Here is a 15,351-nt window from a genome sequence, read left to right on the forward strand (position 1 = left end):
CTCATCGCTGCCACGGATAACATCTGCATAACTCTGGATAAAGGAGACCCGACAGCCCTGATCCTTCTGCACCTCTTTGCAGCATTTGACAGTCTCTCACCGCAAACGCATTCAATGCATACACAAAATGTGAATCCAAGAACACGCACTTCGATGGATCTGGTCGGACCCAGTGAGCTTGGCACCATACACCATGACACCTGAGATCTCTTATGCGGAGTTCTGCAAGGATCCTCTCGAGCTCAATGCTATACAAGAAGCCCTTTAGCCAGCATTATCTGGTCTCACAACGTCAACATCCTCTCCTAAGCCGGACACACGTCACTCATTCTCTCGCTCAAGGACAAGACGCCCAGTACCCGGCTCAAGTTCAATACCTGTATGACTGAAATCGCCTACTGGATAATGACCAACTGTCTAAAGCTGAACACCGACAAGACTGAAATTGTGATCTTTGGGAAGAGCACATCACTATGGGACTCCACCTGGTGGTCAACAGACCCAGGACCACCACCCACCACCTACGCCAAAAACCTCAGGATCATCAGGCAGAACACTCGACATAACTGCACACATCAACGCCGTCACCGCCTCATGCTTCCATTGCCTGAATAAGCTGAGGAAGATTTCAAATGGCTCCTAATCAGTACCCAGAAAGTTCAAGCAAGTTGAACCATGGGAACACTATGCCGGAATGAACAAAAAAAACATACCAGAAGGCTGCAGAACATTCAGAAATCGGTGGCCAGAATCACTCTCAACCTCTAACACTGCACTCGCATCACACTACACCTGAAGGAGCTCCATTGGCTCCCTATTCACAAACGAGCACAATTTAACCTCCTCACCCACACTTTCAAGGCACCACCTAACACTGGCCCAGAATACCTCAATAATCGCATGTGCTTTCACAAACCCTTCCAGACAACTCAACTTGACCGGACTTCTACTTGCACGAATTCCACACTAACGGAAAACGAGATCTAGCAGTCAAACCTTCTCCTACATGGCTCCTAAAGCATTGAACAACCTGTCGGTACACATCAGCCACCTCTTCACTTACTGAATTCCGCAAGAAGCTGAAGAACTTGGTTTTTGAGTAAGCCCACAAGTCCCTAGGTGGGCCTAGACTCACACCTGCTCAGCACCAGGATACCCTCCCGGATGATAGTGCGCTCTACAAATCTGCATAATATAACCCCTCAAGGATCTCATTTTCAAGTCCAATTGTAGTCAAAAGTGACGATAATGTATGACAATTTGGCGGTTTGAAAGTAAGGTGCTCAGTTCAATAATAAAAGAAACATTGCAAAACTGACATTCTTGATGGCACAAGCAGAATAAAGGTCTACGGTTGAAAAGGCATATAGTATGTACTTCCAACTCACTGGTGGGCAGAGTGTAATGATTGCAGAATTAATTGCTCTCATATGTAATTATGAAATAAGCACCACATTGACAAAGGCACCATGTAACAATTGTACTTGCAGTTTAAGAACATATTTATCCACAGAGAAATTATAAGCACTACCTTTTTGGATGGAATATCATTAAAATTTCAAAGTTCTACCACAAGCTAAAGAGAATTTAGAGATAAGCATTAGGGTGACCCACCAGTACAACAATGTCCTTCATGTAGTCATACTCCTCAGGATGCAAGAAAGCTGTGAATTCTTCCTTTGAGGCAATCAGATCACCATCCCTGTCAGCCATTTTAAACCTTCGTTCATCCCGCACCATCATCTGCTTGTAGTTAAAACCGTCATCAGGGTCAGGATCATCTGAGCAGACAGTGAAAAAGTCTTGCATTACTAACATAAGAAAATGAAACACTAAAGTTTGTGGACAGCTCAGTCTACTCCCTGAACTCTCGTCCCCGCCTCCCAAAAACACACTCCGGCTTTAAGGCATGCGCTGCAGATGTAGCCTTTGCCTCCTGTGCATATGATTTTTATGACACTATGCTCTCTCTATATTGTAAAAATCATGTTACTCTAAGCTGTTTTGAAAATGTCCTCACAGACATTAGAATTGTAGTATGATCAGCTCAGTGAGCTGCCCTATGTCTGCATGACTTTTGTTTCTCCCTGCCCGTGGCTTCTATTATGGTAAGCACAACAGGAGGCTTCCTCAGAAGCCTATGAAGCATGTAACTGTAAGCTCTGAGGAGCACTGCATGCATTCATAATTTATCAGTTTAAATTCTTCATAGAGTTCCTTCAAACCGCCCCACAGCTCACCATTCTGCTTTTAAGGACTTTACGCTCTAAAGGTCAGGTGGCTCACTCTAATCCAGTGTCTCTATGACTTGCTACAGTAGGGTTCACATGAAGCTTGCATTCCCAGAATGCAATGCAGTAAACTATGCATACAAATTATGTTCACTCCATGTGTTAATGTTGGTTCTGCAGAGAGGTCCTTTATTCAGTGAATTCTGCTGGAAGTTCCTATCACCAACTGTGCTAGCATAACTGATTTTCTGTAAGCTTCACAGGGATTTTCTCCTTACATAGGGATTTTCTTCCCCTTCCATTTCTCTGTTTGCATGCCTTACTTCTGCAACCATTAATGTCAAGCAAATCTAGTGGGGTTTTCATCCTCATTGTTGTAAGAACAGGTACTGGAGCTATGGGTCAGAGCAGGCTGGGACAGAACATGCAGTCACTGTTCCTATAACTAATCTATTTTAGGATGGTTGCAAGTGTCAGGCACATGTGACTGGATCTTCGGTCTCACCTTTAGATCACAGACTCAAATGATGGTGAGTGGGCCCACCCTTCTAATGTGTACTCTAAGAACCAGGTTTGTTTGGGCATGAGTACTGCATGATTGGATACAAAATCATTTAATAGCAAAGGAGCAATGTGTGTCCATACGCTTTCCCTAAAGTGATTTTGCGGCAATAAGCTTTCCTAAATTAAACTGCTTCATTTTTTAAATCTGCAGAACTTTAAAGGATACAGGCTAAAACGTCTAAAGTGGAATGGCAAAGTGACACAAACTGTTGAAACCTAACAGTTCAAGCCCCTGCTTTGGTATCATTACTAGCAGATATTTCATATATTACTATGGCTTTTAAACATATGATTGCAGCACCATCCCCTTACCCAGGTAGGTGCCATAGGTCACGTTGCGGTACTCATCCCAAGAGATGAACCCGTCCTGGTCCATGTCAAATTCCTGCCACTGTCGCTCCACATTGTCATACACGTACTTCCGCTGAGTCTTCTTAATCCAAGCGGTCAGCTCCCCCTCGGTCACCAACCCATCTTTATCAGCGTCTATCTTATCTACAATCATTCTACAAAGACAAAACAGGCAGGTTTCAAGGAGCCGGCTGTGAGAGAGGAGCACCTACCGAGCATGTAGCCGTATGTGGCGTTTCTATACTCCTCCCAGGAAACAAGGCCGTCCTCATTGAGGTCGTGCCCCTTCCACTGGCGCTCCACGTCCTCGTAAATCCAACGCTTTTGGGCGTATTTTATCCAGTCACGCAGCTCCTCCACGCTGACAAACCCGTCCTTGTCTTCATCTATTTTACTTACAATCTTTCTGTGGGAAATGCAGAAAATCCAGCAAGAGATTAAAGTGGCAACGCGCTACATCGACCTGCAAGCAAAGGAATTCTAGTCTGTATGCAGGAAGGCTGGTAAATGCTGCCTAAAAAGAGGTAAGCAGGGCCAGAGGACACTTGATCAAAAATGTGACGATACACATCAAAATAGTCCCCAGTGACCCCTTACCAAAAGTCATGTCCACTAGACATTAGCAAGATATTCAGGCAACACATTTCAAGACAATCGTAGCTCTATCGGGAGGTTTAGTTTGCTCATAAATACTGGGAAAAAAGGGAAGGGATGAAGCCCATCAGAAAGTGGTTCTAAGAAGCCAATTTGAAGAATCCAAAATGAAATCCTTAAGTAATATAGCAGTCTTTTTGTTTCCCCCGCATTGTTGTGTAATTATCAGAAAAAGATGAAGGGTTAAGATGGGAAACAATGTTATTTTCCTTCATGGTCATAAGACCTGACATATAGTTGATGTAAAGAACAACTTTAAAGGTGTTGTGATCACTGCTGATGCCCAAGAATGCTTAGCGAGACTATGGCACCATCAGGGAAGAATATCCCTATAAATTGGCATACGTGGGAGAAGTGCACAATCATTACCGATTCAAACAGATGGGATATTTACCAGCGACAAAAGTGAGTGTAAAGGTACTGCCGCTTGCGGAAAATTACCAGCACTTCTTTTAGTGGTGCAGAGGCATGTACTTGTGGTCCTTCTCTGTGTGTATTTTATCTGGGCTCCAGCCAAAGACCATGTACTAATGGTTCTTTCTCCAGTTGTATAGCAATTGGAGCGGCAGGGCAGAGAAGTACTTGGGGGAGAGAAATATAATGGGCAATGATCCATGGGTTGGCCATGTGATATATAGAAGTCCTGCTTCCTGTGGGCTGGCAGTGTTAGGGGGCACAACAGAGGTTGGAGTACTAATGTCTATTCACCCATTGGTTTAACATGGCTGATATCCTATATCAACAGCCAGGCTTTCGGTGTGAGGGCAAGGGAGCATGTACCAGCACTCCTGTCACAGATGCTCTGCTTGAACAGTTGCTTAGTTCACCTGTACAGCCCTGAAAAATCCCACATCCTTAAGTAAGCACTTGCATCATATATGTGGGAGTAGATTATCTCGCACTATGTTTTCATTGTATGGTTTACTCAATTCATAGCTAACAATTTGAATATTTCCTTACTCTTTTATCCCTCAGTCCTGTACAGGTGAAACAATGGAAAACAAAAGCACCAAATCGAAGACTAGTGCACATGCAAAAGCAGAGTAGCAAAAGCAAAGCAAGACTATCCCTGAGTCGCACCTGAACGTTGGCAATGTCACTCTGATGCTGGGGGCACAACCCCTGCACTATATGGTGCACACTATGCTCAAGACAGAGGCAAGTCACCACATTTCAGTGAAAAGTTCCCATGACTGAGCTGGGTCAGAAAGAGGAAAAAGAGGAACGTTTGGGCATAGAGGGTATAACGATGGCAAAGCAAATAGGCCTGACATTGGCAAGTTTGTGGTATTGTTACTTTCATTTATATTTTTGATGCAACCATGTCAGAAAATTAAATTAAAATAAGAAAACTGAGAACTATCTAAACATGGCAGACATATGTAGGCAATAAAAGTTTTAATTTGTTTTTTAAAGGAACTTTCAAATGCAATTTTAACAGAAAGGTGCAAGTGCATTCTAGGAGGTAGATGTCCTAAGAGAATGATTCTTATTTGTGCAAAGAAGGGATACTTTTGAAAACACAGTTTAAACACAAAGAGGACTAGTAATAACATTAAATAAAATGATATGGAAAGATAAAAGCATTAGCAACTTAAAGCACTAGTCCAGCAGTCTTGCCTCTGAAATTCACTACTTTTTAGGCGGATGTGTACACATCAAGAAAAGTCTTAAGATAGTCAATGGCTGAAGAGGGCTGACCCACAGCCCCATGCTGTAATCTGTGGCGGGAGGAAGAAATATGTGAATGACAATTTATCAGACAAATTTATGAAGCGGATGGACCCAATGTATGTGTGATTATGTAGCTCTTTTACTTAAGAAGAAATATTTTTATTGCATCAGAAAAATCATTATAATTTGAACTCTTAACAGACATAAAATCCTGGTAGCAAGTAGTGAAAAAATAAATAAAGCATATAAAAGACATAGTAATATTGAAAACAGTAAATGTTGAGCACCCGAGCACAGGTTAAACCGGCTAATGGGGACAGTTTGAATTTTGTTACCGACAATTGAAAAATACTTTAAAAATGTTTCAATTAATTGAAGGTCTGAGCTGGATAACCATACCCTAACCACGTCCCGCATTTTCAAAGAAAATTGGTCTTAGCGAATACCTGGTTTCTGAGATCAGAGATTTACATTTACATATACATAGTATGTGTATTAAAGATCCAATGGCCAGGCCACACAAATGACAGATAAGATACATGTCCTCTTTTAATTTACCATTCTGAGAATCTTTTAGATTATTCAGGAAAAAAACAAAGATTGCATGCTTTGGATATAATGTAAAGAGGAGATTCAGGAGTAATTGTCTTCCATTAAATCTATATGTGCTGCTAACCATTAATGAGTGTTTTATGAATCCAGCTCAGTTGATCCTCATTGGAGTAAAGATGTTTAGCTTGCTTTATTAGCAACGGCTTGGTATGTAAATTGGACAAAACTTTCTCCTAAATCTGTTCATACTGCAATTCCTTTAGACAAGAAACAAAGTATGAGCTCCAAGAATTCTTCCCCTTCAAAAGGTTTTTCCTGATAAGTTCCTTAACCCCATAACAGCTGAGCACACCGCCCAAAACTCAACATACATACATCACATTTTTCAACTCAAAACTGACACTTTTTGTTGCAAAGTGGGTAGCTGTGGATTTTGGGTCCTAGCTCAGCCAGCACCTGGGGAAACCTAGCAAACCTGCACAGTTTTGAAAACTAGACACATAGGGGAATCCAGGATGGGTCTCATCAGGTGGTTCTACCCAGAATTCCTTGCACACCTCAAGCTTTGACTAAAAAAACAATCTCTTCACAGTTCTCTGATGGAAAGTTCAAGAATCTGCAGGGAGCCACAAACTTCCTTCTACCCAGGAGTCCCCCAAGTCTTCTGATAAGAACACCAGAGGGGCCTTTACATACCTCTCCAGGCTCAGCCATTGGCCGACACCTGCACTACAAAGGTTAAGTATGTGAGCTAGAGTAACACTCACTTTTATGTAGCAGATTCAAAAAGCTGTCTGCAGGACATGGGTTTCACTCCATAAAGTGAACTCCAGTTGCACTTGTGCTTGTAGTAGAGAGTTTGGTTGCCACACATGAAAAATTACATAAGCAAATGTGCAGCTTTAGAAAGGATTATGTTACTTACCCTGTAAACATCTGTTCTTGGCATGTAGTGCCGTAGATTCACATGCTTTGCAGAAGTCTGTCGTCTAGTGTTGAGCTCGGATGATTTCAAGTTGTTTTTGTTTCAAGAAGTTTTCTACGAGGCCGTGACTCCTCTTGGTAATACTGCGCATGGTCATCGAAGCCATCTTCAGATTGTTTTGCCGTGGGTATGTGAGAATGTAAGAATGCTGTATACGTAAGCAATGAGACGTCCATGTGTTCGTATGAAATTAAGTGTATTAACTTCGACCTACACAAGATTCATTGGGGAGGAGGGTTGGTGTATGTGAATCTACAGCACTACATGCCAACAACAGATGTTTACAGGGTAAGTGACCTAATCCGTTGAAGGCATGTGTGCTGTAGATACATATGCTTTGACTAGACTGTAAAGCAGTCCCTCTCCCTAGGCAATGGTTAACTTGTGGGGGCTGCAGTTGTTTGAAAAAGAGTCTTAAGTACTGCCTGACCAACATTAGCTTGTCATGCAAATACATTCACACAATAATGTTTTGTGAGGTGTGTGGAGTAGACCATGTTGCTGCTTCACAAATATCACCAATCGGAATGTTCCCTAAGAAAGCCATGGAATCTCCAATCTTTCCAGTAGAGTGAAGCTTTTGTGGGAACAAGTAAAAGTTGTTTAGCTTTTGCATAGCATGTTTGGATGCATTTCACTATCTTGAAATGCCTAATTTTCTAATTTTGAAATTGCCCTTTCCATACGATTAGGAGCAAAGGCAACAAACAATTGTTTTGTTTTTCTAAATGATTTAGTCCCGTCAATGTAATACATTAGTGCCCTTTTGACATCTAAAGTGTGTAATGCCCTTTCTGCAACTGTGTCTGGTTGAGGGAAAAAGACAGGCATATCAATGGATTGATTAGTATGAAAATTGGAAACCACTTCTGGTAGGAATTTTTGGTTAGTTCTAAGCACTACTCTGTTGTTGCGTACAGCTCAGAAAGACCGCAATTCGATTGCTTCTCCGTGGGACACGTTCTGGTAGGAGAATAATGTTGTGGTGTATTTTTAAACTCCATATTTTCTGCTTCAAGTGAGATAATTGGAGGGAGTGTCCTTTCCCCGTTTTTGTAAATAATACCCAATTGTCTGTTCGAATTAGGACAACTTTGTGTTGTAGGTGAGGTAGGAAGGCTTCGATTGCTAGATGAACAGCTTACAACTCTAGGGGACTGATAAGAAGATTCTTGTGTTTGGAATCCCTACTCCCTGAATAGTGAGGTTGTGGAGATGTGCTCCCCAACCTGTTAGGGAAGCATCTGTTAGAATTATGTGAGGAACTCGGTCCTGAAACGGCCGCCCCTTGGATAGATTCTGTGGATTCTACCAGTGATGTGTGCGTCTGTCTACCAATACTAGATCGTGAAGTTGACCCAGTGATTTAGTCCATTGTTGATTGACAATGTTGTAGAGGCCTCATATTTAGTCTGGCATGTAGGACTATGTGAATACCATCATGCCCAGAAGCCTGGAAAATGTTTTGGGAGGAATTTGTTTTCCTGTTTCAAACTGTTGACTTAATGTTACTTTGTTGTGTATTCTGTCTGTGTTTGGGTACGCTAATGCTAAGTGTGTGTTGAGCATGGCCCCTAGGTACGACTGGGAAGCAGCTTGTTGTAGACAAGACTTTTTTTAGGTTGATGGTAAACCCCAATTGATGTAGCAACTTTAGGGTTTTTTTGTATTTTGTTTGCAAAGATTGAAGTTGTTTGCTTTGATTAGCGGCTAGATATGGGATGACATGAATATTTTGTCTGTGCAGATGTGCTGCTACCTCTGCTAGACATATTGTGGACCACTCTTGGGGCAGTGATAATCCCAAAGGGAAGAACTTTAAACAGATGTTTCCCTTGAAATAGAAAATCTGAGGTATTTCCTGTCTATGGTGAATAGACTCCTGTTCCCGGAAATTATTGTGGAACTGGTTTTATTGCTACCTTTTGTAACAGAGTTGTTATATCTTGTTGCAGAAGGATTTGATGTTGTGTAGACAGATGTTTGTGAGTTGGAATATTTGTTATGAGCTCCAGACAATAACCATGTTGGATAATGTCGTGACTGATTGCCAATTGTTGAGAAACTGTTGAAGACGATCCCCGAAAGGTTAGGTGTTCTGGGGGAATGATAGAGAAGTCATTGTTGATTATTGGCATTTGAGAACGGTTATTATTTCCTCTGCGTCTTCCTTTAAAATTATTTCCTCTATATGAACCTCTGTAGAAGGTTCTAGATGTAGAGGTTGTCCCGGATTATTGTATTGTGACCCAGAGGTATCTGTGGTAGCTGTTTTTTAACCGTGTTTGTAAATCGGGCCAACGAAAGGAACTATGGTACGTGTTGGTCTGTAGAGTTCTTATTGATTTTGCTACCTCAGTGTCCTCCTTCCTTTTTTCAAGGGCTGTGTCCACTTGAGGTCCGAAAAGATGTTCTTTATCAAACTGGAGATTTAGTATGGCGTGCTGTACTTAAGGCTTAAGTCCTGACACCCTTAACCATGCGTGACTTCTTAATAGGATACTGGCGTTTATACCCCTAGCAGCGGTATCGGCTGCATCCAGTGCACATTTATTAGAATTGTTAGTCATAACTTTACCTTAATTTACTATTTCTTGACCCATTTTTTATGCTCCTCTGGGAGTTGTTGGAGGAGCCCCATCATTTCGCCCCAATGGGCCCATTCATACCTTGCTAGCAAACCCTGGCTATTGGCTATACGCCAATGATTAGTTGCTTGTGCTGCAACTTGTTTACCAGAGGCATCTATGAGCTTGGACTCTTTTTCTGGAGGTGATGCATCACCAGTTGTTTGGGAATTAGCTCTTTTCATTACTTTTGACATTACTAGGGAGTCCGGGGTTAGTTGACCTACAATAACAAGCACTGGCATAGCCAATAGGTCTGGCTTTTGGGACCTTATAAGTATTTAGTTATGCAGCACAATATCCTTGGTGCAACAACAACTGTTGCATGGCTAAACACGTATAAGGTCCCAAAGGCGAGACCTATTGGCTATGCCAATGCTTGTTTGTTGTTAATTGCTACCTGCATGAGGTTGTAAGACTAGCACACACTGCTACCTAGAACAGCACTTGGACGTCCGGAGAAAGATTGGGAAGATAAACAGGGAGGCGGCATCCGCTCCCACTGCAGCCCGGGCCACACTCAAGAGGAAGGAAGCTGAAAGTGGTTGTAATTTCTTTCTGAATCCTGAAAACCGTAACTTTTCTATCTTATATTAACCTAAAATACCACTTAATAGCAACGTTTCCTTAAGTTTTCTTTCACAGCTGTTTATTACTGATATGGCTTAGCACTTCGATGCACACCTGGGCCACACCAATTCACATCCCCAATGAATGAATGAATAAATAAATAAATAAATAAATAGAGACATGAAGGCTGAGAAGGGGCTACAGAAAGCAAGAGATTAATACAAGATATATCTAGGAAAATAGAGAAAGTTCGAGAGAAGAGTGTGAGAAAATGGGAAATAGAACGGGTGAAAAAAACCTGAGAGATGCGAAGGGCAAATTGCGGGAGAGGGGAGAGAAAAAGAGCGCATCGAAAGAAGACAGATGAAGGGACAGAGATGGAGCAATAGATAAGAACACAGAATGGGTGCATAAATGAGTAGAGGGAAAGTAAGGTGAAGAAGATAGAAAAGAAAGAGTAGAAAAGCGATGGAGTGTGACAAAGAGGGAGCACGAAAGGGAAAAGGAGAGTGAGTGAAAGCGGAATATAGCCTTAGAAGAAGGGAATGGTGACCTTTATGTAGAACAATAGAAAGGAAGGCAGATTAAGGGGGGCGTCAAGGTGGGGAAGAGGGGGCGAGAAGAAAAGAAAAGAGAGCGGGGAGTCGCGGGTGAAGGAAATAGATTAACGGATATCCCAAACTGAATGAGATGCCAAATATATCGGAAACGTTTGGCTTACTTCGGAGAAGAAGTTCGCGCATTGGCTTAGTATGGTTCCTCTGGGTTGCCGTCTCTTTCCGACATATTGTCCGCAGGACGTAGGGAGCCGACCGGGGAAAGGAAAGAACACTGGCAGAGATGAGCGAGTGTTGATAGGGTAGCTGGGGCGCTTGTATGCATGGAGGAGTGCGGAGAGAAGCGGGAGGTAATACATTGAATAATAACGATAATACATTCTGCGCTCATCTTACAGAGAAAAAAGTGTGTCAGCGTGTAGAAATAGTGCCGGAGCGTAGAGTAACTCCTGCCACCTGAAAGTCAACAGATGTTTGGAGGCCCCATTGATAATTGGGCGCTGCGAGTAAAAAACATTAGAGACAGGCTGCCCGAGCGTAGAGTGACTGCAGGCACCTGTAGTCCACCAAAATAAAATGTGCGATGAGAAAGAATTAGGCAGCGGGAAAATCGCGCTGGGAGATACGCTTGTAGACCAGACCCCGGAAAACCTATGCAGCAGCAGAGATGATTTCACAACCATATGTGAGGGATCACACGCACAGACAGCAAAGGGATTGAATCAAAAAGAATGCACAGTGGGTTGCTAACGCGTCTTGCCTCTTTCGGCGCAGCTCTCTGAATGAAACGCAAGTGCCCGAGGGGGAGGCGGGTATTTAGAAGCTGCACGTGATGACAAGGCAGGCACTTAATTAGTAATGCACGATTAGCACCTGTGGGCTAATTAGCTGGTCCTGGTGTACTGGAGCCCAGTGGCGGAGAAACCTATTACCCTCAATGCGTGGCGACTTCAGAAGCACTGATCACATGAAATGTATTGATTTGTAGTCCAATTTAGGGTTATGCCAAAGACAATCCACCTATTGCCCAAAAATGGTGGATTTTAAAAGAAAAATGAGACTGAATGTTAACAAGGCAAACAATTATTGGAACCGGTGTAATAACACGGAGTGAGTACACTGGAGCCCTGAAGCAGTGAGTCTTTTTCAAAAACAATGCAATTGCTCAAATATTTTTGGTATTTTGAAACAAGCATTGGTCGTGCGCCCGCGAGACGCGATCTGTGGTGGGGGAGAAGCGGGGGATGTGTGCACGCGCGAGCAACAGGGAGGAACAAAGTCCGGGAGTTGTGTGTGCGCGTGCTGTAAGAAATGTTTTAAAAAGCACGCGTGCTCGCGCAACCGCAAGCACTAGGCCATCAAAAATGTGTGGCAGCACTTTTAAAAGCCACTTACTAAAGGTCTCGCAGAGCAGCGCATGCGCTGGCTCAGGCGAGACCTAAAAAGGGGTCTGATGAGGCTGCTTTTTACTTTTTGTCAATGCATGGAGTAATTATCCTTGCTTTGGCTGGATCGTTAAAACTTTCTTCCAGATGATGCGTCATACCTTTGAGTAATGGTAAGTATTGTACCACTCTCTGTGCATTAGACAAAGTCTCAAACGAAAAATCCTTCTCTCTGGAGTCTTTAAATAGAGGAACCTGATGGAATGTGGCTGCACGTGCTATTAGGTCCTGATAAGCAGAGGCTTTATTAGGTGGTGATGGGCGAATGGGATATAGGTCAGGGTTAGTGTCAGGCTCAATATCACAATCATCCGAAGGATCCCCCCCTGGGTGTGCATCATCTGGGATATCCTGATCTTCCTCTACTATTGACTGAGGAGATATGTTACCTGCCTCAGCCCAGTGAGTGAGGTGGTGGAGTAGGTGGTAGAGGAGGCGTTTGCGGTATAGGTGAAGTGGGAATGTGTAATGGACTAGTTGCAGCATCCTTTCTTTTCTTCTTTACAGGTTAAACAGGAATGTCCAATGCCTCTTCAAAACTCAACTGCTTCTTAGAGTCTGTTGTTTTGGTGGCTGTATCATTTTCTTAGTTCCAGGCTGAAACTGCAGTCTTTTTTGTTTTGGATCGAGCTTTTGATGAAATTGCTCGAGAATTGGCTCTGTAGGAGATTTCGGATCGAAAAAGAAGCATTTCGGTGGTGGAAGCTTTGATGTCGCTGAAGGAATATTCGTTTCATAAATATGGAGTCTCTGTTTTGGTGCCGAAACCGAAGATCGAGCCTTTGATGTAAAGGAGTGTAGGCCCCTGCTGTAGGTCAAACTTCTGGAGAAGAGCCGGAAGCCAGGGCTTCAGTAATTTTTCGGTGTGCGCCAAGGCAGGTCCGCAGTGCCGGCCCGTGAGCAGGTTTTTCAGGGGAAAACAATGGTTTGGGCATAGGATCAGGGGTAGAAGAACTCACTGCCCAATGTTTCTGAAGAGTGGCCGAGTCATCCTCGGATTGAGACTCGGAATTCAGGGATGGAAAGCGATTACTCCTGTGCTTCTGAAGCTTCATCCTCTGATTCTGGATGACCAAAGATGTCCGGGACATCGTCTGCCTGTTTGTGCTGCATTTCCTATTGTCTAGCGTGTTGGTCCCACAGTCTTTTTGGACACAAAAAGATTTGTAGACCTCACAGGTGTCTTCTCGATGCTCGGGCGAAAGGCATAAGTTATAAATGGGATGTTGGTCAGTGTGAGGGTATTTGAGTGACAATTCGGACTGAAACGGAACGTAGTGCGTTCCATTAGCACATCATTCTCCCAGAGCGCTGTGAAATAGAGATGTTTTGCATGTCCGGGCACGGGCTGTAGGCCGAGGAATTAACCAAAGACCCGCTACGGAAAAGGTGTATGGGACACAATAGTATACTGATCGAAACAATACAGTTGAAAGAGATAAAAGAACCGAAGGGAGCCCAAAGGAGTCTCAAACCAAAGCACGAGACACTACATCCAAACCCATCAGCGGAAAAAAACTATCTGAAGATGGTGTCGATGACCATGCACAGTATTACCAAGAGGAGGGGTCACAGAACCTCATGACTCAAAGAAAACTTCTTGGAACAAAAACAACATGTAACTGGGTCCTGCCTAGCCAGGACTATACGCCGGTTTGGCTTACAATTGAAAGAGCCATACTAAAGAACCTTGAGCCAATAGCTCTCCTCACAGCCAATAAACAGATACAGGCCGCAAACCCATTACTCAAAAACACAAGAAATGCCCTGCTTAAAATAGACCAAAAAATGGAACACAGTGCAAAAAACTCAATGTGGGAATCACTGTGGGCAAACAGAAAGATGAAATACAGGGGGAAACCTCTATCCATAGACATATGGAAAAGACTAGGAATCTCCTACCCAGCTCAGCTGGAAGAGGGGGAAAGCCCCTCCACCTTCAGCAACAAAGCACAATCTACCAGACATAGAACTGTACAACTTCCTCAGAATCAGAACAGCCCTGTTCAAAGCGAAACTGACTAAGCCCTCAATCATCCAATACAAGGCGAATCTCAACAGAATAGGCCATCAGGTATCACACCTATACAGATTACTATGACCCAGGCTCCACCAAACTCAATGACAAAACAAGCACATACTGGGAGAAACAACTCGGTTCCACACTCAGCGAGAAAGAACTCCACCTCCTCTGGTCCTCCCCCACGCAAAACAAAATCTCCCCGCTTTTATCCAAAAAATTTGGGAGAAGATTTTCACCTTCATAAATAAAACACTAGGATGCACACTAAAAGCAGACTTTGCTACTCTTACCACCGCATTTATGACAACAGAGTTAAGACTCACAACAGGACAGAGACATACTGGACCTCCTACTAACAGCGGCAGTTAAAATAGTACTCACCAAATGGAAAGACACTTCCAAGGCAACTTTCAAGGGTTGGCTCAACTGGGTGCGTACCTTAGAGGCGCTGACAACACTGCCCTGCGAAACTCACCATGGAGACAACCCTGGAGGGGAATGTGGGCGCCCTTGGACGAGCTCCTAGACCCATATGATCCACCATGAATAGCACTAACAAAATGAAACAATTGGCTCAAAATCACACCCCCACTGGATCAAGACACTATTGAGAAGAAAATAATCTTCTGGTATGCTACCTCTTCTCTCTACCTTAATTCCTATTTCTTTCCCAATTCACTCATTCCTTTCCTCTTACTGGAACAGTGGATAGGGGGATAGCCAAGCATATATATTCTGTAACTGTACTACCACAGCCAGTTTGGCTGCCACCCTGTAACGTTAAAGCGTTGACAATTATACGTTATATGTTGTAAAAAACAAAAATTATATTGAAATAAAAAAACAACATGTAATCATCCGAGCCCAACACTAGATGAAAGACTTATGCTAAGCATATGTATCTACAGCACACATGCCTCGAACACATTTTTGCAGCTGTATAATGTGCTTTCAACAACACAGAAAAGCACAGGTCAGAGGTGGATACAGTAAGCGCCAATCTGAAGTGTCGGGAGACAAATACCAACATGTTGCAAAACAGCTTATACGGGATTTTGCAGGACTATGAGAAATAGCTGAATTATGATGGACATACTGTTAGTATAATGGATTGAATA

At 43.1% G+C, this 15,351-nt stretch overlaps 1 protein-coding gene across 4 annotated transcripts in view; it reads right to left on the reverse strand.

The window, feature by feature from the left end:
- The window catches only part of CALU (calumenin), an 83,546-nt gene that overhangs the window by 27,803 nt on the left and 40,392 nt on the right, over positions 1-15,351 (reverse strand). For 2 of the 4 annotated variants that reach the window (XM_085653717.1, XM_085653719.1), the window contains exons 3-4: positions 3,108-3,301; positions 1,615-1,781 (exon numbers count right to left, since the gene is read on the reverse strand). In XM_085653717.1, the coding sequence (XP_085509843.1) occupies positions 1,615-1,781; positions 3,108-3,301 (361 nt within the window). Of the gene's footprint in view, positions 1-1,614; positions 1,782-3,107; positions 3,302-3,358; positions 3,553-15,351 lie in introns of all 4 variants that reach the window. The other 2 variants (XM_085653716.1, XM_085653718.1) reach the window with 1 other exon arrangement.

Source organism: Triturus cristatus, chromosome 4_1 (genome assembly GCF_964204655.1).
Source record: "Triturus cristatus chromosome 4_1, aTriCri1.1, whole genome shotgun sequence".
NCBI lineage: Eukaryota > Metazoa > Chordata > Amphibia > Caudata > Salamandridae > Triturus > Triturus cristatus.